The 14088-nt window shown below is 40.5% G+C and overlaps 1 protein-coding gene across 1 annotated transcript in view; it reads left to right on the top strand.

Moving 5' to 3' along the window:
* Window positions 1–14088, top strand: part of Dnah5 (dynein axonemal heavy chain 5) — a 251296-nt gene that overhangs the window by 167613 nt on the left and 69595 nt on the right. The window contains exons 56-59 of the mRNA XM_052160127.1: window positions 4531–4762; window positions 7637–7751; window positions 7914–8090; window positions 12583–12786. Coding sequence (XP_052016087.1) covers window positions 4531–4762; window positions 7637–7751; window positions 7914–8090; window positions 12583–12786 — 728 coding nt within the window. The remainder of the gene's footprint in view (window positions 1–4530; window positions 4763–7636; window positions 7752–7913; window positions 8091–12582; window positions 12787–14088) is intronic.

Below are 14088 nucleotides of genomic sequence, written 5' to 3'. Positions count from 1 at the left end.
AATTAATTAATAAAAATGTGGGAAAAAAGAAAAGAGACTGGAGAAAGGACTAGGGGGAAACAGTATTTTCATTCCAGTGTGTAAATTAATATAATAATTAATAAAAATAGGCTAAAAAAGTAAAGAAAAGAGAGAGAAAGAAGAAAATAAAGCAGGCAGACTTATGGAAATGCTTGGTTATGGCCCAGTGAGCTACTGTGTGTGCTAGGGCTTGGAATTCTGGGAAGGGGAATTACATCATCTCATCGAAGGGCTATTATTCCTCCCTTACCGTGGCTTAAGGTGAACACACCTTCTTATCCTACTTTGGCCAGGTGGTTGACCAGGTCCACATGAAATGTCAGGTTTCCACAAAAGCATAGTTTTCATCCCCTTGAGAAGAATTCTTCTCTCTTTGGGCTTTGCTGCTGCTCTGACATAAGGACCTGTGAGAGCCCTTAGAATATATGGAAAACCTGGATGTGGCTATACATACTCTGTAATCCTAGAATATATGGAAAACCTGGATGTGCCTATACATACTCTGTAATCCTATCATCGTGTGTGTGTGTGTGTGTGTGTGTGTGTGTGTGTATGTCTGTGTTGGGAGAGTGGAGGACCCAGTAGGGCTTGCTAGCTGTTAGTGTGGCTCCAGGGTCAGTGAGAGGCAGAGAGTAATAGTTCAGACCCCAACATTCTCCTCGGGCTTCTGTACTTGTATGGGAATGTATGTATGTACCTGCACATAGGTCACACACATGTATACCACACATACATTCACTACACACACCACACACACTGATAACACACATACGCAAAGAAAATGAATGATAAGTTTTCTAGAAAACCTATTGCTTCAGTTGTCTTAAGGATGCTAATTTTGAATTTAGTACTATCTCTAGCCACAGAATTTAAGAATAAAGTTTGAATATCCTTAATTTGAAAAAAAAAGCTTCAATGACTTGAAATGTCATTTGGTTAACTCCTTAATACTAAAAAAAAAAAATTAGTTTTACAATAACCATTTAAATGAGGGATACTTACCCTGTTTTTCACTTTTTGATTCTGTTAGTATTTTATTTAGATTCTATGTAATATTATTTCCAAAGAAAGAAAAAGAGCAGTAAGCGATTGTGCTTCTTTTTTTTTAACTTAAAAATCCCAGAAATCAGATACTAGATTTGTGTGTGTGTGTGTGTGTGTGTGAGTGTGTGAGTGTGTGTGTGTGTGTGTGTGTGTGTGTGTGTGTGAGTGTGAGTATGATGCTTGTGATTAAACCTGGGCTAGCTCCCTGCTACCAAACGTCCCACCACTTATCTACACCCTGGCCAATACCAAGGATTTATTATTATTATTTAATGTTATGGGAACAGAAAGCATCTAAGGCTTACCTTTAATTTTTATAGCTCCTTGTCTTTTAGTCCCTTCTAAAATCAAAATAAATAAAATGAGATGAATTCTAAGGATTTACATTTTTGTTTTACTGACACATCTGGAACAAGGAAAATTAAGTAACAGACCAGTATACACCCCCTCAGGATAACTCACTGAAATGCAGTCTTTAGTGCCAGCTACCAGGCAGCTTTGGGGAACATTTAAAGGTTTCAATTGTTTTATGATATAAAGCATATTTCAGTATATGTTTTCACCAAGAGATTTGGTTCATTCAAATGCATTCATTACAGAGTAAATATAAAGAACCTTAAAGATAATGGCAAATTATGGAAACCATCCAATAATGCCAACTAGGGCAGTGTGAATTATACTGCCACACTATAAATGTGTCAACTATTCTGACTAATACCTGTAAAAATTTCCAAGAGGGTCTGAAGATGTATATCAGTGGTAGGACAATTGCCTAATATAGGTGAGGCCGTACCTTCCTGTTTAACATTGCAAAAATAAATAAGTAAAAATTCTTTCATAGGTATGAATTCATGTTTCCAATGTCCAGATTTAAACTTATTGAGAATTGAACTCTGAGCTGTTCCCTACAGTCCCTGATTAATATATTTGGGAAACACAAGTCACAGATATTTTAATTTATTACCATTTATTACCTTTTACTGTTTAGTAAGTTTTATTTTGAAGCAATTTGGTGAATGGTCTCTGTTGTCTTCCACTGAGAACTTAATTCACGATCAGATTCTAGTGGTAAATTGCCACTATTCCTCGTGTCAGACCCTATCCCACTAGATTCTTCTTTCTCTCTTATTTCTGCTAGTCCTATTTCTATTTTCAACTCTTATGCAATATGGTATTTCTTATAAGATACTCAAAATGCTTATAATAATTTAAAATATACATTATATATAATCCTTAAAACATGTATGGAGTTAAGACTGTGTTTTTATATTTCTCCCTCACCCATTTCCGTGATGGATAGACAGTGTTAACACAGTGTATACGTGGCAATAGATTTGATCTTACTTTATGGCCCATTCTTTTTGTTTGTTTGAGGCATGGGCTCACTATAGTATAGAATAGCTCATATGTAGACCTAACTGATCCTGAACTCAAGAGATCTGCCTTTCTTTGTCTCCTCAGCACTGGGATGATGGATATATGCCATCATGCCCAGAACTGGATTGTTTGTATAATGGAAAATGTGTCTTATGGTTGATTCACTGTTAGACCTTAAGGAGGAGGTAAAAGTCTCTACTAGGAGATTTTTACCTAACGTCTCTAAAGGATGCTGTAAATTAGGCCTGATCGCATAAAGCCAGTTACTGCTTTTAAGAGTATGATGACTAGTGTTTATAAAAAAAAAATTCATCATTAACAACAACTGAAATGTAGTGATGTAGCAATGAGAAAGGACTCAGTTGAAAGGACTGACCAGTTCTGTGTTAACAAAAGAATAAGTGAATCTGAGTGGCAAGTGGGCACTGACGGCTCAGTTATTTGTATATTTTGTTCTTTTTTTTTTTGGTGGTGGTGGGGATGCAGTGAACTTTATTGATGGTATTCAAGGGAGTAGGGCTCCCTAGGCCCTGTTATTATGGGGACCTGGGATGGAAATTGTAAGGGAGATGCTCAGTGTTGGGGCCATTTGGGACAGGGACTCCTCAGTAACCGAGGGTCTCTCTCTTGCTCTCAGTGTCCTTGCTGGGATGGGTGGTCCTGGTTTTCTTACTCCTTGAAGGCCATGAGGTCCACTGTCTTGTTGCTGTAGCCATATTTATTGTTTTACCAGGAAATAAGCTTTACACAGTTGTCATTGAGAGCAATGCCCCTGCCTCCATGTATATCCCCCTCTAACCCACACAGCCCCACCTCCCCCCATCTTCCCCCCACATCTGTTTCCCTTTGTTGTGGCCTCTATTGAGCCTGTACTTGATCAAAGACCACTCCTCTCACTGATGCCCAAAAAAGCCTTCCTCTGTCACATTTTTGGCTGGAACCATGTATATCCCTTGGTTGATGGTTCAGTCCCTGGGAGTCTTGGGGTGTCTGGGTGTCCAAAGTCATTGTTCTTCCCATGGGGCTGTAAACCCCTTCAGCCCCTCTGGACCACCCTCCAGATCCTCCATTGGGGACTCCAAGCTCAGTCCAAAAGTTGGTTGCTACTTTCAGACTCTGAATTTGTAAGGCTCTGGCAGGGCCCCTCTGGGGACAGCCATGGCATGCTCCTTTTGGTACACGCTTCTTGTCGTAGTGTCGTAGTGTCAGGGTTTGCTGACTATTTATAGGATGAATCCCCAGGTAGGACACTCACTGGGTAGCCTTTACTTCCAACTCTGCTTCACACATTGCCTCCCTTGTTGCTTCTGTGAGCATTTTGTTCCCTTTCTCAGAGGAACCATAGCACCCTCACTTAAGTCCTTCTCCATTGTTGGTTGGATTGCAAGCTGGTAAAACCACTCTGGAAATCAGTTTGGCAATTCCTCAGAAAATTAGACATAGTACTACCTGTGGACCCAGCTATACCACTCCTGGGCATATACCCAGAACGTGCTCCTACATGTAATAAGGACACATGCTCCACTATGTTCATAGCAGCCTTATTTATAATAGCCAGAAGCTGGAAAGAACCCAGATGTCCCTAAACAGAGGAATGGATACAGAAACTGTGGTATATATGCACAATGGAGTAGTACTCAGCTATTAAAAACAATGAATTCATGAAATTCTTAGGCAAATGGATGGAACTAGAAAGTGTCATCCTGAGCGAGGTAACCCAGTCACAAAAGAACGCACATGGTATGCAGTCACTAATAAGCAGATGCTAGTTCAAAAGCTCAAAATAAACAAGTTGCAAGTCATTTTGCTCTTATGTAACCCGTACACCTGGCTGCCTGCCTGCCATTGAACTCTGCCACCACACAGAAGAGACTTCTCTACCAAAGTTACAGAAAACAAAGTATAATGCCAAGTCTAAAGTTTTTAAGGCATTACATATGAAAGGGACAATAAAACTGCCCAAGGTAACAAGAGATCTTCCTCCCTGGGGCGACAAAGATTGCATGCTGGCCTAGGAAACAGTCAGGCAACTTTGAACATGGCACTGGTATGCCTGTCTCACACAGTGTTTTTCTTTATTTTTCCTAGTGTCGGAACATTTCCTCTCATCCTATACCATCGACTGCACAGCAGAGATCAAGAAGGAACTAGTCCAGTGTATGGGCTCCTTTCAGGATGGGGTAGCTGAGAAATGTGTCGATTACTTCCAGAGGTTCAGGCGCTCTACCCATGTGACACCCAAATCATACCTCTCCTTCATTCAGGGGTATAAATTCATATATGAAGAAAAACATGTGCAAGTGCAGAGTCTGGCCAACAGGTGAGTGTCAAGGTCAAAGAAAAGTCACCACGAGGCTCTGGCTCTCATCCCAGAGCCAAATTGTTGGTTGGATATGCTTTGAAGTGACTGGAAACATGGCTAGTTGTCACAAATGGGGTTCTCAAGTTAGGGTAGTGTGGGGTCAACACTCCTGGTATCTAAAGGACAGTGTGCATCCGTTTAAACACATTCCCCACATGTGCCACCAAAACCACATCAATTCAAATGCATCATTAATAACATCAGTATACCAAGAGTTCCTCAGTCTTGCATAAAGCAAAGAAATCAAAGCACCTCCCCACTGGAGTAGTTGGGCCAAAAGTGAACCCAGATTTTTATTTTCAACTTCTCTGTGTCTCCATTGTCTCTCTTGTCTATAATCTTTCTGTTGTATGAGTCTGAATCTATATTTGCCTGGTTGCTGTCTTTTCCTGTCTTGTCTTTCCTTGTGCCCACATCTGTCCCTAACAAAGGGCTTTTATTCTTTATTGAACACCATAGAGAGAATTAATGGGGGAAAGAACAAGAAATCCTTTATAGAAATCTTTAACAGGACTTTACAAGGTATTAAATCACTCACTACAAGTGACTACAATTGACCCAGATAACAAACATAATAAACACTATCAAATAATATCTGTATGCTGTTTCCAACTTTTATGGTGGATATCATTTAGTGTTGCTTTCAACACATTATCTATTTTCAGCACTTGTTACCATAACATAGATATACAGGTGCATTTCTCTTTGGATCAGGGTCATGGAAAAGTACATTTCATTGAAGAAGCCAGAGGGGTCAAGGATACTAGAAGAAAATCTACAGAATCAACTAACCTGGGCCTGTAGGTGCTCACAGAGACTGAACTGCCAACCAGAGAGCATGCATTGGGTAGACCTAGGCCCTTTGCCTGTCTAACAGTTGTGCAGCTGGGTCTTCATGTGGGCTTCCTAACAGAAGGAGCAGGGGCTGTCTCTGACTACATTGTCTGCCTATGCATCCCTTCCCCCTAGCTGGACTGCCTCTTCTAGCCTCAATAGAAGATGCACCTAATCTTGCTGAAGCTTGCTATGCCAAGGCTGCCTGATATCTGTGGGAGATCTCCCCTTTTCTGAGGAGAAGGGGAGGAGAGGAGGATGGAGAAAAGAGGGAGGGACTTGGAGGGGAGAAGGGAGGGTAAGCTGTGATCAGGATGTAAATTAAATAAATAACTTAATAAAAGAATGATTAATGTGGTATATCTACACAATGGAGTACTATTCAGTCATTAGAAACAATGAATTCATGAAATTCTTAGGCAAATGGATGGAGCTAGAGAACATCATACTAAGTGAGGTAACCCAGACTCAAAAGGGGAATCATGGTATGCACTCACTAATAAGTGGATATTAACCTAGAAAACTGGAATACCCAAAACATAATCCACACATCAAATGAGGTACAAGAAGAAAGGAGGAGTGGCCCCTTGTTCTGGGTAGACTCAGTGAAACAGTATTCGGCAAAACCAGAACAGGGAAGTGGGAAGGGGTGGGTGGGAGGACAGGGGAAGAGAAGGGGACTTACGGGACTTTCGGGGAGTCGGGGGCTAGAAAAGGGGAAATCATTTGAAATGTAAATAAATTATATCGAATAAAAAAATAAAATAAAATAAAAAAGAATGATTAAAGTTGTGCACTAGCCTAGATCGTAAACACTGATTAAGTGCAAAATCCAAGGCAAGTAGGGTTCATTGTGAGATTTTTTTCTCTTAACTGTGGGTTAAACAAGCAGACAGACTACATAGTAGGATCAGTCTTAAGTGACCCAAAGGTACATTGTTAACTCTGGCTGTGGAGTTAAGCAAAAGTTCCAGTCTCTTAGAATGTAAGAGATATTTTTATAATATTGTTTCACCATAGATCAGAGGTCTGGGCAGCCCCCTGAACAAAGAATCATCCAGATCAAATGTCATCAATGCTGAGGTTGGGACTCCTCTTCGAGAGTCACATAGAGGACTACCCTGGGCTCCTGTGGGGCTTGATTGCTGTCTAATGTGAGAAAATTTCCAGGTGTCTTATATGGACTAGCACTTTTTATGATATTAACTGATATAATTATATAACAGACATGGAAGTGAGGTGAGAATACAGATACCCCATTCCACATCCTCTTAGCCTTAAATCCCAATCCTCTGTGTGACCAGGCTAGAAGAGTCTAGCTGATGATTGTGGTCACTGCAAAGCGAATATACTGTTACTGAATTTTGGACCTGATCATCATCACTTTGCTCCATACTTTTCCTATTACGTCACATTTTATGCTGTAAAGTAGCCAGAAGTAGCCAAGAGAGCCATGTAACGGGTCTCTAGATAGGAGACTACATTATATGGAAGGGGTTCATGGGTTGGTTATTCAATGGCCCCAAGGCCTCTCATCTTTTGAAGAACATTATTTTAGATCTATACAGGTAACTAGTTCACATCTGTTCTAGCTCAAATTTTATTTTGTGTCTCGAGTTTTCTTCTTTTAATTTCATTGGACTATTTTGAAAAAAAACACAAGTTATTTTCCTTCTACCAACATGGAGCTTTGGATATGTTGAGAGGGTTGTTATCAAGCCCTGGGTGGTGCGCTCTAGATCGTGCCAGTTCCTCACGCTGTGCTCACGTTAATGTGTATTCTGTTCCGGTATATCGTTGATGAGGGACATGCACCTGTCATTTGGAACTGAGCCTTGATGGACCTCCTAGGTGAGACCCTCTTAGGTTTGCTTTTTATTTAGTCTCATTCTTTAAGTCTGACCTTGCTACACTTCCTAGTGAAACGACACTTGAAAACAAGGACATTTGCCACAACTTTTAACATTTCTTGCCTGGAATTTTTTTTTTCAACTCCAGAATGAATACTGGATTGGAAAAACTCAAAGAAGCATCAGAATCGGTTGCAGCCCTGAGCAAAGAACTCGCGGTGAAAGAAAAGGAACTCCAGGTGGCCAATGAGAAAGCTGATGCGGTAGGTGGATGGCCTCTGACTCGCAGATCTCTATCTCTGTTGTGGCAAACTGCCTACCGCTCTGTACGAAAACTGAGTAAAGTAGACAAAATCAACGTCCCAAGGCAGGAAATATGTGTTGCGTCCACAGCATGGTGAGATATTTTCCTTCCTATTCATTAGGTCTTAAAAGAAGTCACAATGAAAGCACAGGCTGCCGAGAAGGTCAAGGCCGAGGTGCAGAAGGTGAAAGACAAAGCACAGGCCATTGTAGACAGCATCTCTAAGGACAAAGCCATCGCGGAAGAGAAACTAGAGGCAGCAAAGCCAGCCCTAGAAGAAGCGGAAGCTGCTCTCCAGGTGAATGTGCGCGAAGCGGCAGGTGCTCACGGGGAAGTGACTGGACCACACCCGAGCTCTGGTTTAGCTGTGTCTGCAGAGGCTATACAGAGTGCCCTGTAGATCGCACAGACAGGTTAACATCTTATGCTCGTTTTTTTAAGAAATAATGAGCCCTGTCACAGAATAGCAGCCAAGAGTCTTGGGTTGCTGCTTCAACCTTTTCATTAATAGTCTGTGTGTCAGCGGGAAACTTGAAGTTTCCAAAATGTTTCTTGACTCACTGAGGACTTTGAAGTGGGCGGTCTATGAGAGGAAGCGTCCTCTGAGTCTGTTTGTGGATCATCTAAGGTGAAGACTGCTGATTTAATGCAGTCCCTTAATGACAGAGGTGGAGTGACTTCCGACATGGTCAGGGCAACCATGTGGGCATAACAGAGCTGATAATGTGACAAAGGAAGTGTTTTTTTGTTTTGTTTCTTTTGTTTTGAGAAATGTAATATGTTCTGTGAGCTAGACCATGACTTATCTGGTAGGTCAGTGTTGAGGGAGTGATGCAGGGTTCTCTTTTAAAGATTACCTTTAATTCATTCCAATTCATCTATTCCCTTAGGCTATTGATCCTTGGCTTAGAAATGGATGAAAAATAAAAACAATTATGCTGTGTTCCCACTGCTAACGCAGGTTATTTGACCTCATTTGGGCACGGACCAAAGCTTGATAATGAGATTATGTTCTCTTACCACTTCCTTAGCATGATGCCTGAGAAATTTCCAAGTCTTTTTGATCCAAATTTTTTGGTTTGGTTTTTTTTTTTCTTTAGGCATTTCTGACCTAATAGGATATACCACTCATTGGTAGAGTTCTTGCTTGGCATATGTTAGGCTTTGGGTTGAGTTCCCAGGATCACAACCAACAATACCAAAACAATAACAAAAGTTACATTCATTGAGAAAATGAATATATTGTCTTCTCTTTTTCCTGGACTTTCTATACTATACTTACATTTGATGTGCTCCGTATGCTCTGGTTAAGCTATCCTTCTCTATGCTTGCAGCTCTCCTGGGTCTTTAGCCCCTGAAATCTGTGGACATATAGACCTTCCTCCCTCAGAATTTTGCCATATACTGAGACAAGGGCACTAAGCGAGAACTTTTAAAACCCTGTTGAATTCAGGGTACCTATAATCATAGAACTCTAGTGTAAGGCTTCTCAGGTATTGTTTTTTTAAATAAAAAGACCAGCATTTCCCTAAGAGTTAAGTATTGGCATTGTCTGCTCATATTGTAGAATGCTTCTAGTATTTCTCTAAATTGAAGTTCTTTATAGTTAAAATATTCTGCACCATGTAACCATTGGTATAGGTGTATGTGGGGGCAAAGGTGAGGTGACAAGGCGTTTGTAAACTTCATGTTAGTATAAAAAAATACTGGAGATAATTCCTGTATGAAGAGAGACCAGACCTGGCATGCTTTAACTTACACATTTAGTGCTTTGAGTCTGTATGAGGCAGCATAATATGGCCAGGGCACATGGCAGAAAACTGCTTGCTTTATAACCAGGAAGCAAAAGAAGAGGGGAGGCACTGACATCCCAGTATCCCCTTCAAAAGGGCAGGACTCAATAATGGTTTTCATCTATGTTCTACCTCCAAGAAGGCTCCCTCACAGTCTAACAGTATCTCCTTGGAGACTACTCTTGAATTTTTGAAGGGCACTATTTCTGAGATCTTGAAAGGTGGAACTGTGAATCTATTCTAAGAGAACTCTAGATGCAACTAGACCCAAACATTGCATCATCAGGTTATGTCCATCTGAGAAGAGCCCATAAGAAAGAATATGTCCCATTGGACTGAAGAGACAGCTCAGTGGTTTAGAGAACTTGATGTTGGATCACCCAGTTTATGTCTCAGGACCCACACGGTGACTCATAACTATCCATAATTTCAGTTGTGGGGAGCTAACTCCCTCTTCTGACCTCTGTGGGAACTAAGTATACAGGCAGTTCACATAACATACAGGAGGCATTCATACGCATAAAAAGAATAGATAAATCATTAAAAGAAGAATGAGTCCCTTCCCACTTGAATGTTTAATCAGACTTTAGCTGGCAGCAAACATAACGTGTGTTCAAATGGTAAGTAACTGTTATATTGCCATGGGGTATAAGGTCTTACACATATTCATGTTACTGCAGAGGCATAAAATGGAATCCAATAGTTACCAGAGACAAATTGGTCTCTAGGTACAGCATCAGCACCAGCCCCTTCACTCACATGCTTGACACAAGAGCTCAACTGTCAGTTTATGTAACTGTTGGATTTTTGTGTAACTTAATCCTAGTTCCCCACTGGCTGTTGCCTTCTCTCCATCCTCCCTCAGAAGTCACACATCTCAAATATGGGCCTGACATTTTCAGTTAGTCACCTCCAATTACCTTCTCGAGCTGCCCAGCTTTCAGAAATGCTGGTAGGTTGAAACACAGCTCTTCACAGAAAATCGCTAAATGGAGTGTGAGTGAGCACTCCGTCTCAGAGAACGCCCGTCCGCTGACAGGGGATGCAGATAAGAAAGAAGGCTTTAAGACACAGATGCACAGGGTCATGCACTGTTTGTCCTAAAAGTAAGCCTGCATTAGACTCATCTTTCTCCAATCCTGATTTCATAAAAAGTTCAGCAGAGAAAATGCTACCAACTAAAAGAGGCTGATTACTAAAAGTAATTTGCTGCATAAGAATATCTGTGCTAGAATTGGAATAGAGCCTTCCTGAGAGCCATGTGAAATTCGAAATTGCCCGACTCTCTTCATTTAAAGGTCAGTTCCCAGCTAAGAAACCTCTAATTATTCAATCTGTCAGCCCCAAGGCTACCCTCTGGTGTCAGTCTACTGTGACAGTCTCAGTTGCTTTAGAGAGAAGCAGATTCTTGACCTACATAGCTAATGAGCAAAAAGGACCCGTGAATACAGTATTTTTCCTCATTTCAAATCCTGATAACTACTTAAGTGCTGAGTATTTTGTTTTAGACTACTTTTTTTTTTAAACACAAAGAAATCTGTACAATTTTAGGGATGTCACAGTTCCATATCTGCTCGCCAACATTTCTCTCCTCTTGGTGCTCCTTAAAATTGTAAAACTTTGACTTCTATGTTCACCTAACCTCACATAAGTACACGCACATAAAGGAAGCTAGGATCTGCATGTGAGAGAGAACATGCAGTGTCTGTCTTTCTGAGATGGAGGTATCTCACTAAATATAAAATATGCCCAGTTCCATGCATTATAAAATGATATTTTAAGGGAAGAAAGTGGAGAGGGTGGTGAGATATGTGTGATATGAAAATTGGAGACTACTGGGGGTATAATTTTTCAAAAAGGGGGACAGGAATACTGTGAGGAGGGTGCTAGGAATGACAAGGGCCAGCCAGAGATAAGTATGTGGGAAAATGCCATTAAGGAACCTGTGACAAGGTTTCTGAAGAGGACGGCTTAGCAGTTCAAAGCATGCACTGTTCTTGCAGAAGGCTCAGGTCCGGTTGCTAGCACACTGTTGGGTGGATCAGAACTGCGTGTAACTCCAGCTCTGGACGGGTCTGATGCTCTAACCTTCACAGACACCTGCACTCACATGCATGTACCACTCCTGTGACATAATAAAAAATATTAAAAAATATGAACAGGTTTGTAAGCTAATTAAAAAAATAAAAATGCAAAGAGAATTGTAAAGAATTTTGACTCTCGGCTCATTTTGTTGGGCTTAAATGTAGGAATATGCCTTGTGATTTTTAATTTGAAAGTACTGTCTGTCCTCTATTGAAACACCAGCATTCATACATGAAAGTTTGTTCATCTGCATTTTCTTTTCTTTTTATAGTTTTTTACTTTCAATATTGTTTACATTCCAAATGCTTTCCCCTTTTCCAGTTCCTCCCTCACCATATGTCCCATAACTCTTCTTCTCTCCATCCATTCTGCAATCACCCCTCCCACTTCTCTGTCCTGGTACTCCCCTACAATGCTGGATCAAGCCCTTCCAGGATCAGGGCCCTCTCTTTCTTTCTTCATGAGAATCAGTTGATATGCTAATTGTGTCTTCAGTATTCAGAGCTTCTGGGCTAACTAATATCTACTTATCAGTGATTGCATTCCATGTGTATTCTTTTGTGATTGGGTTACCTCACTTAGGATGATATTTTCCAGTTCCAACCATTTGCCTAAGAATTTCATGAATTCATTGTTTTTAATTGCTGAGTAGTATTCCATTGTGTAAATATACCACATTTTATGTATCCATTCCTCCATTGAGGGGCATCTGAGTTCTTTCCAGCTTCTGGCTATTATAAATAAGGCTGCTATGAACATAGTGGAGCATGTGTCCTTATTGCATGCCGGGAATCCTCTGGGTATATGCCCAGGAGTGGTATAGCCGGGTCCTCCAGAAGTGTCATGCCCAGTTTTCTGAGGAACTGCCATCGTCTGCATTTTCTTATCTGAGCTCGATGCTCCATCCCACAGACCATCAAGCCCTCCGACATCGCCACAGTGCGCACCCTGGGCCGACCACCTCACCTCATCATGCGGATCATGGACTGCGTGCTGCTGCTGTTTCAGAGGAGGGTCAACACAGTGAAAATTGACCTGGACAAAAGCTGCACCGTGCCTTCCTGGCAGGAATCTTTGAAATTGATGACTGCGGGGAACTTCCTCCAGAATTTACAGGTTGGTCTTTCAATAGAAGTGGATTAAGAAGAGACGCAGTTGTCTGTCATAGCCTTTTAATACAATTTGCTTCTAAAAATAATTTATTCTGCATATTTTGCAGAATAATTTGGAAATTATTTTGGAAATGGATGTGAGTATTCTTTTGTAGTAGAGTTTTCTCTTTCAAGCATAAGACATGATTTTAGATTTTTTTCAGGCCACTTTTAGCTACGTTGACCGACAAACTCCAATAGAAGTTTGCAAAGTCATTCTAATGAGACTCCATAGATGGATGTACTATCTGCATAGAAAAGCAGATGAAGTTATCCTTGGTATCTTTAGGACTCCCAGTGGATGCAGAAATGTGAGGATGCTCAGGTTCCTTATGTAAAGTCACACAGGCTTTGTATACGACCTTGTGTGTCCTCACGTATGCTGTAAATGACTGCTAGGTTATTTACAGTCCTAATGCTGTGTAAATGTTGCCTGGTCACTACCTTCTCGTTAGGTGACCTAACTATATATCCTACTTGAGCTCATGTGTCATCAGCCTCATCTCAAGGGCAGGGATCACAAACATGTTCCACCATGTCCAGTTTGTACGCTATATCATTTAGGGGACAACATTGAGAGAGAAATCTATATGTGTTCAGTACATGATATTTCTCATGCAGACTCTTGGTTTGTTTTGGGGGTCTATAGGTAACCGTAATCCACTGCCTGTGCTCATATTTACAATTTGATATTGGCAGTAGTGCTATTGGAGGAGTAATTTGTAAATCTGCGATTTTGTTGCAAATGTGATGTTCAAATTTTAAAAGTCCTACTTAATGAATACATATACATGTGTTAATCATCACCCAAAGCAGAAAAATATATTTAGAGTATCTTTCAAGCATAAAGCAAGTCAGTTACCTCACACAAAGTAAATATTATTCTCTTCTCTCATTCATCATCATTGCTTGTTTGGAAATTCTCACGTATGAAATCACATGGTATGAGACCTTGCTCTGACCTTCAGTCACTGTAGAGATGAGATTCATTCTCATTGTGGTGAAAGGTGACTCTGCATTTCTTTTCAGTTATAGTTTTCTAGTATATGATTGGGCAATGATGTGGAATATATATATATTATATATATATAATATATACATATATATTATATATATATATATGCTATATGATTGGACAGTGCTGTGTGGTAAGCATATATAGTATGTGATTAGGCAGTGCTGTGTGGTAAGTATATATAGCATGTGATTGGGCAATGCTGTGTGGTAAGTATATATAGTATATTATTGGGCAGTGCTGTTTGGTAAG

The sequence above is a fragment of the Apodemus sylvaticus genome, chromosome 16 (genome assembly GCF_947179515.1).
Source record: "Apodemus sylvaticus chromosome 16, mApoSyl1.1, whole genome shotgun sequence".
Taxonomy (NCBI): Eukaryota; Metazoa; Chordata; class Mammalia; order Rodentia; family Muridae; genus Apodemus; species Apodemus sylvaticus.
Note: the sequence above shows the minus strand (reverse complement) of the source record. Positions and strands in the feature narration are given on the sequence as shown.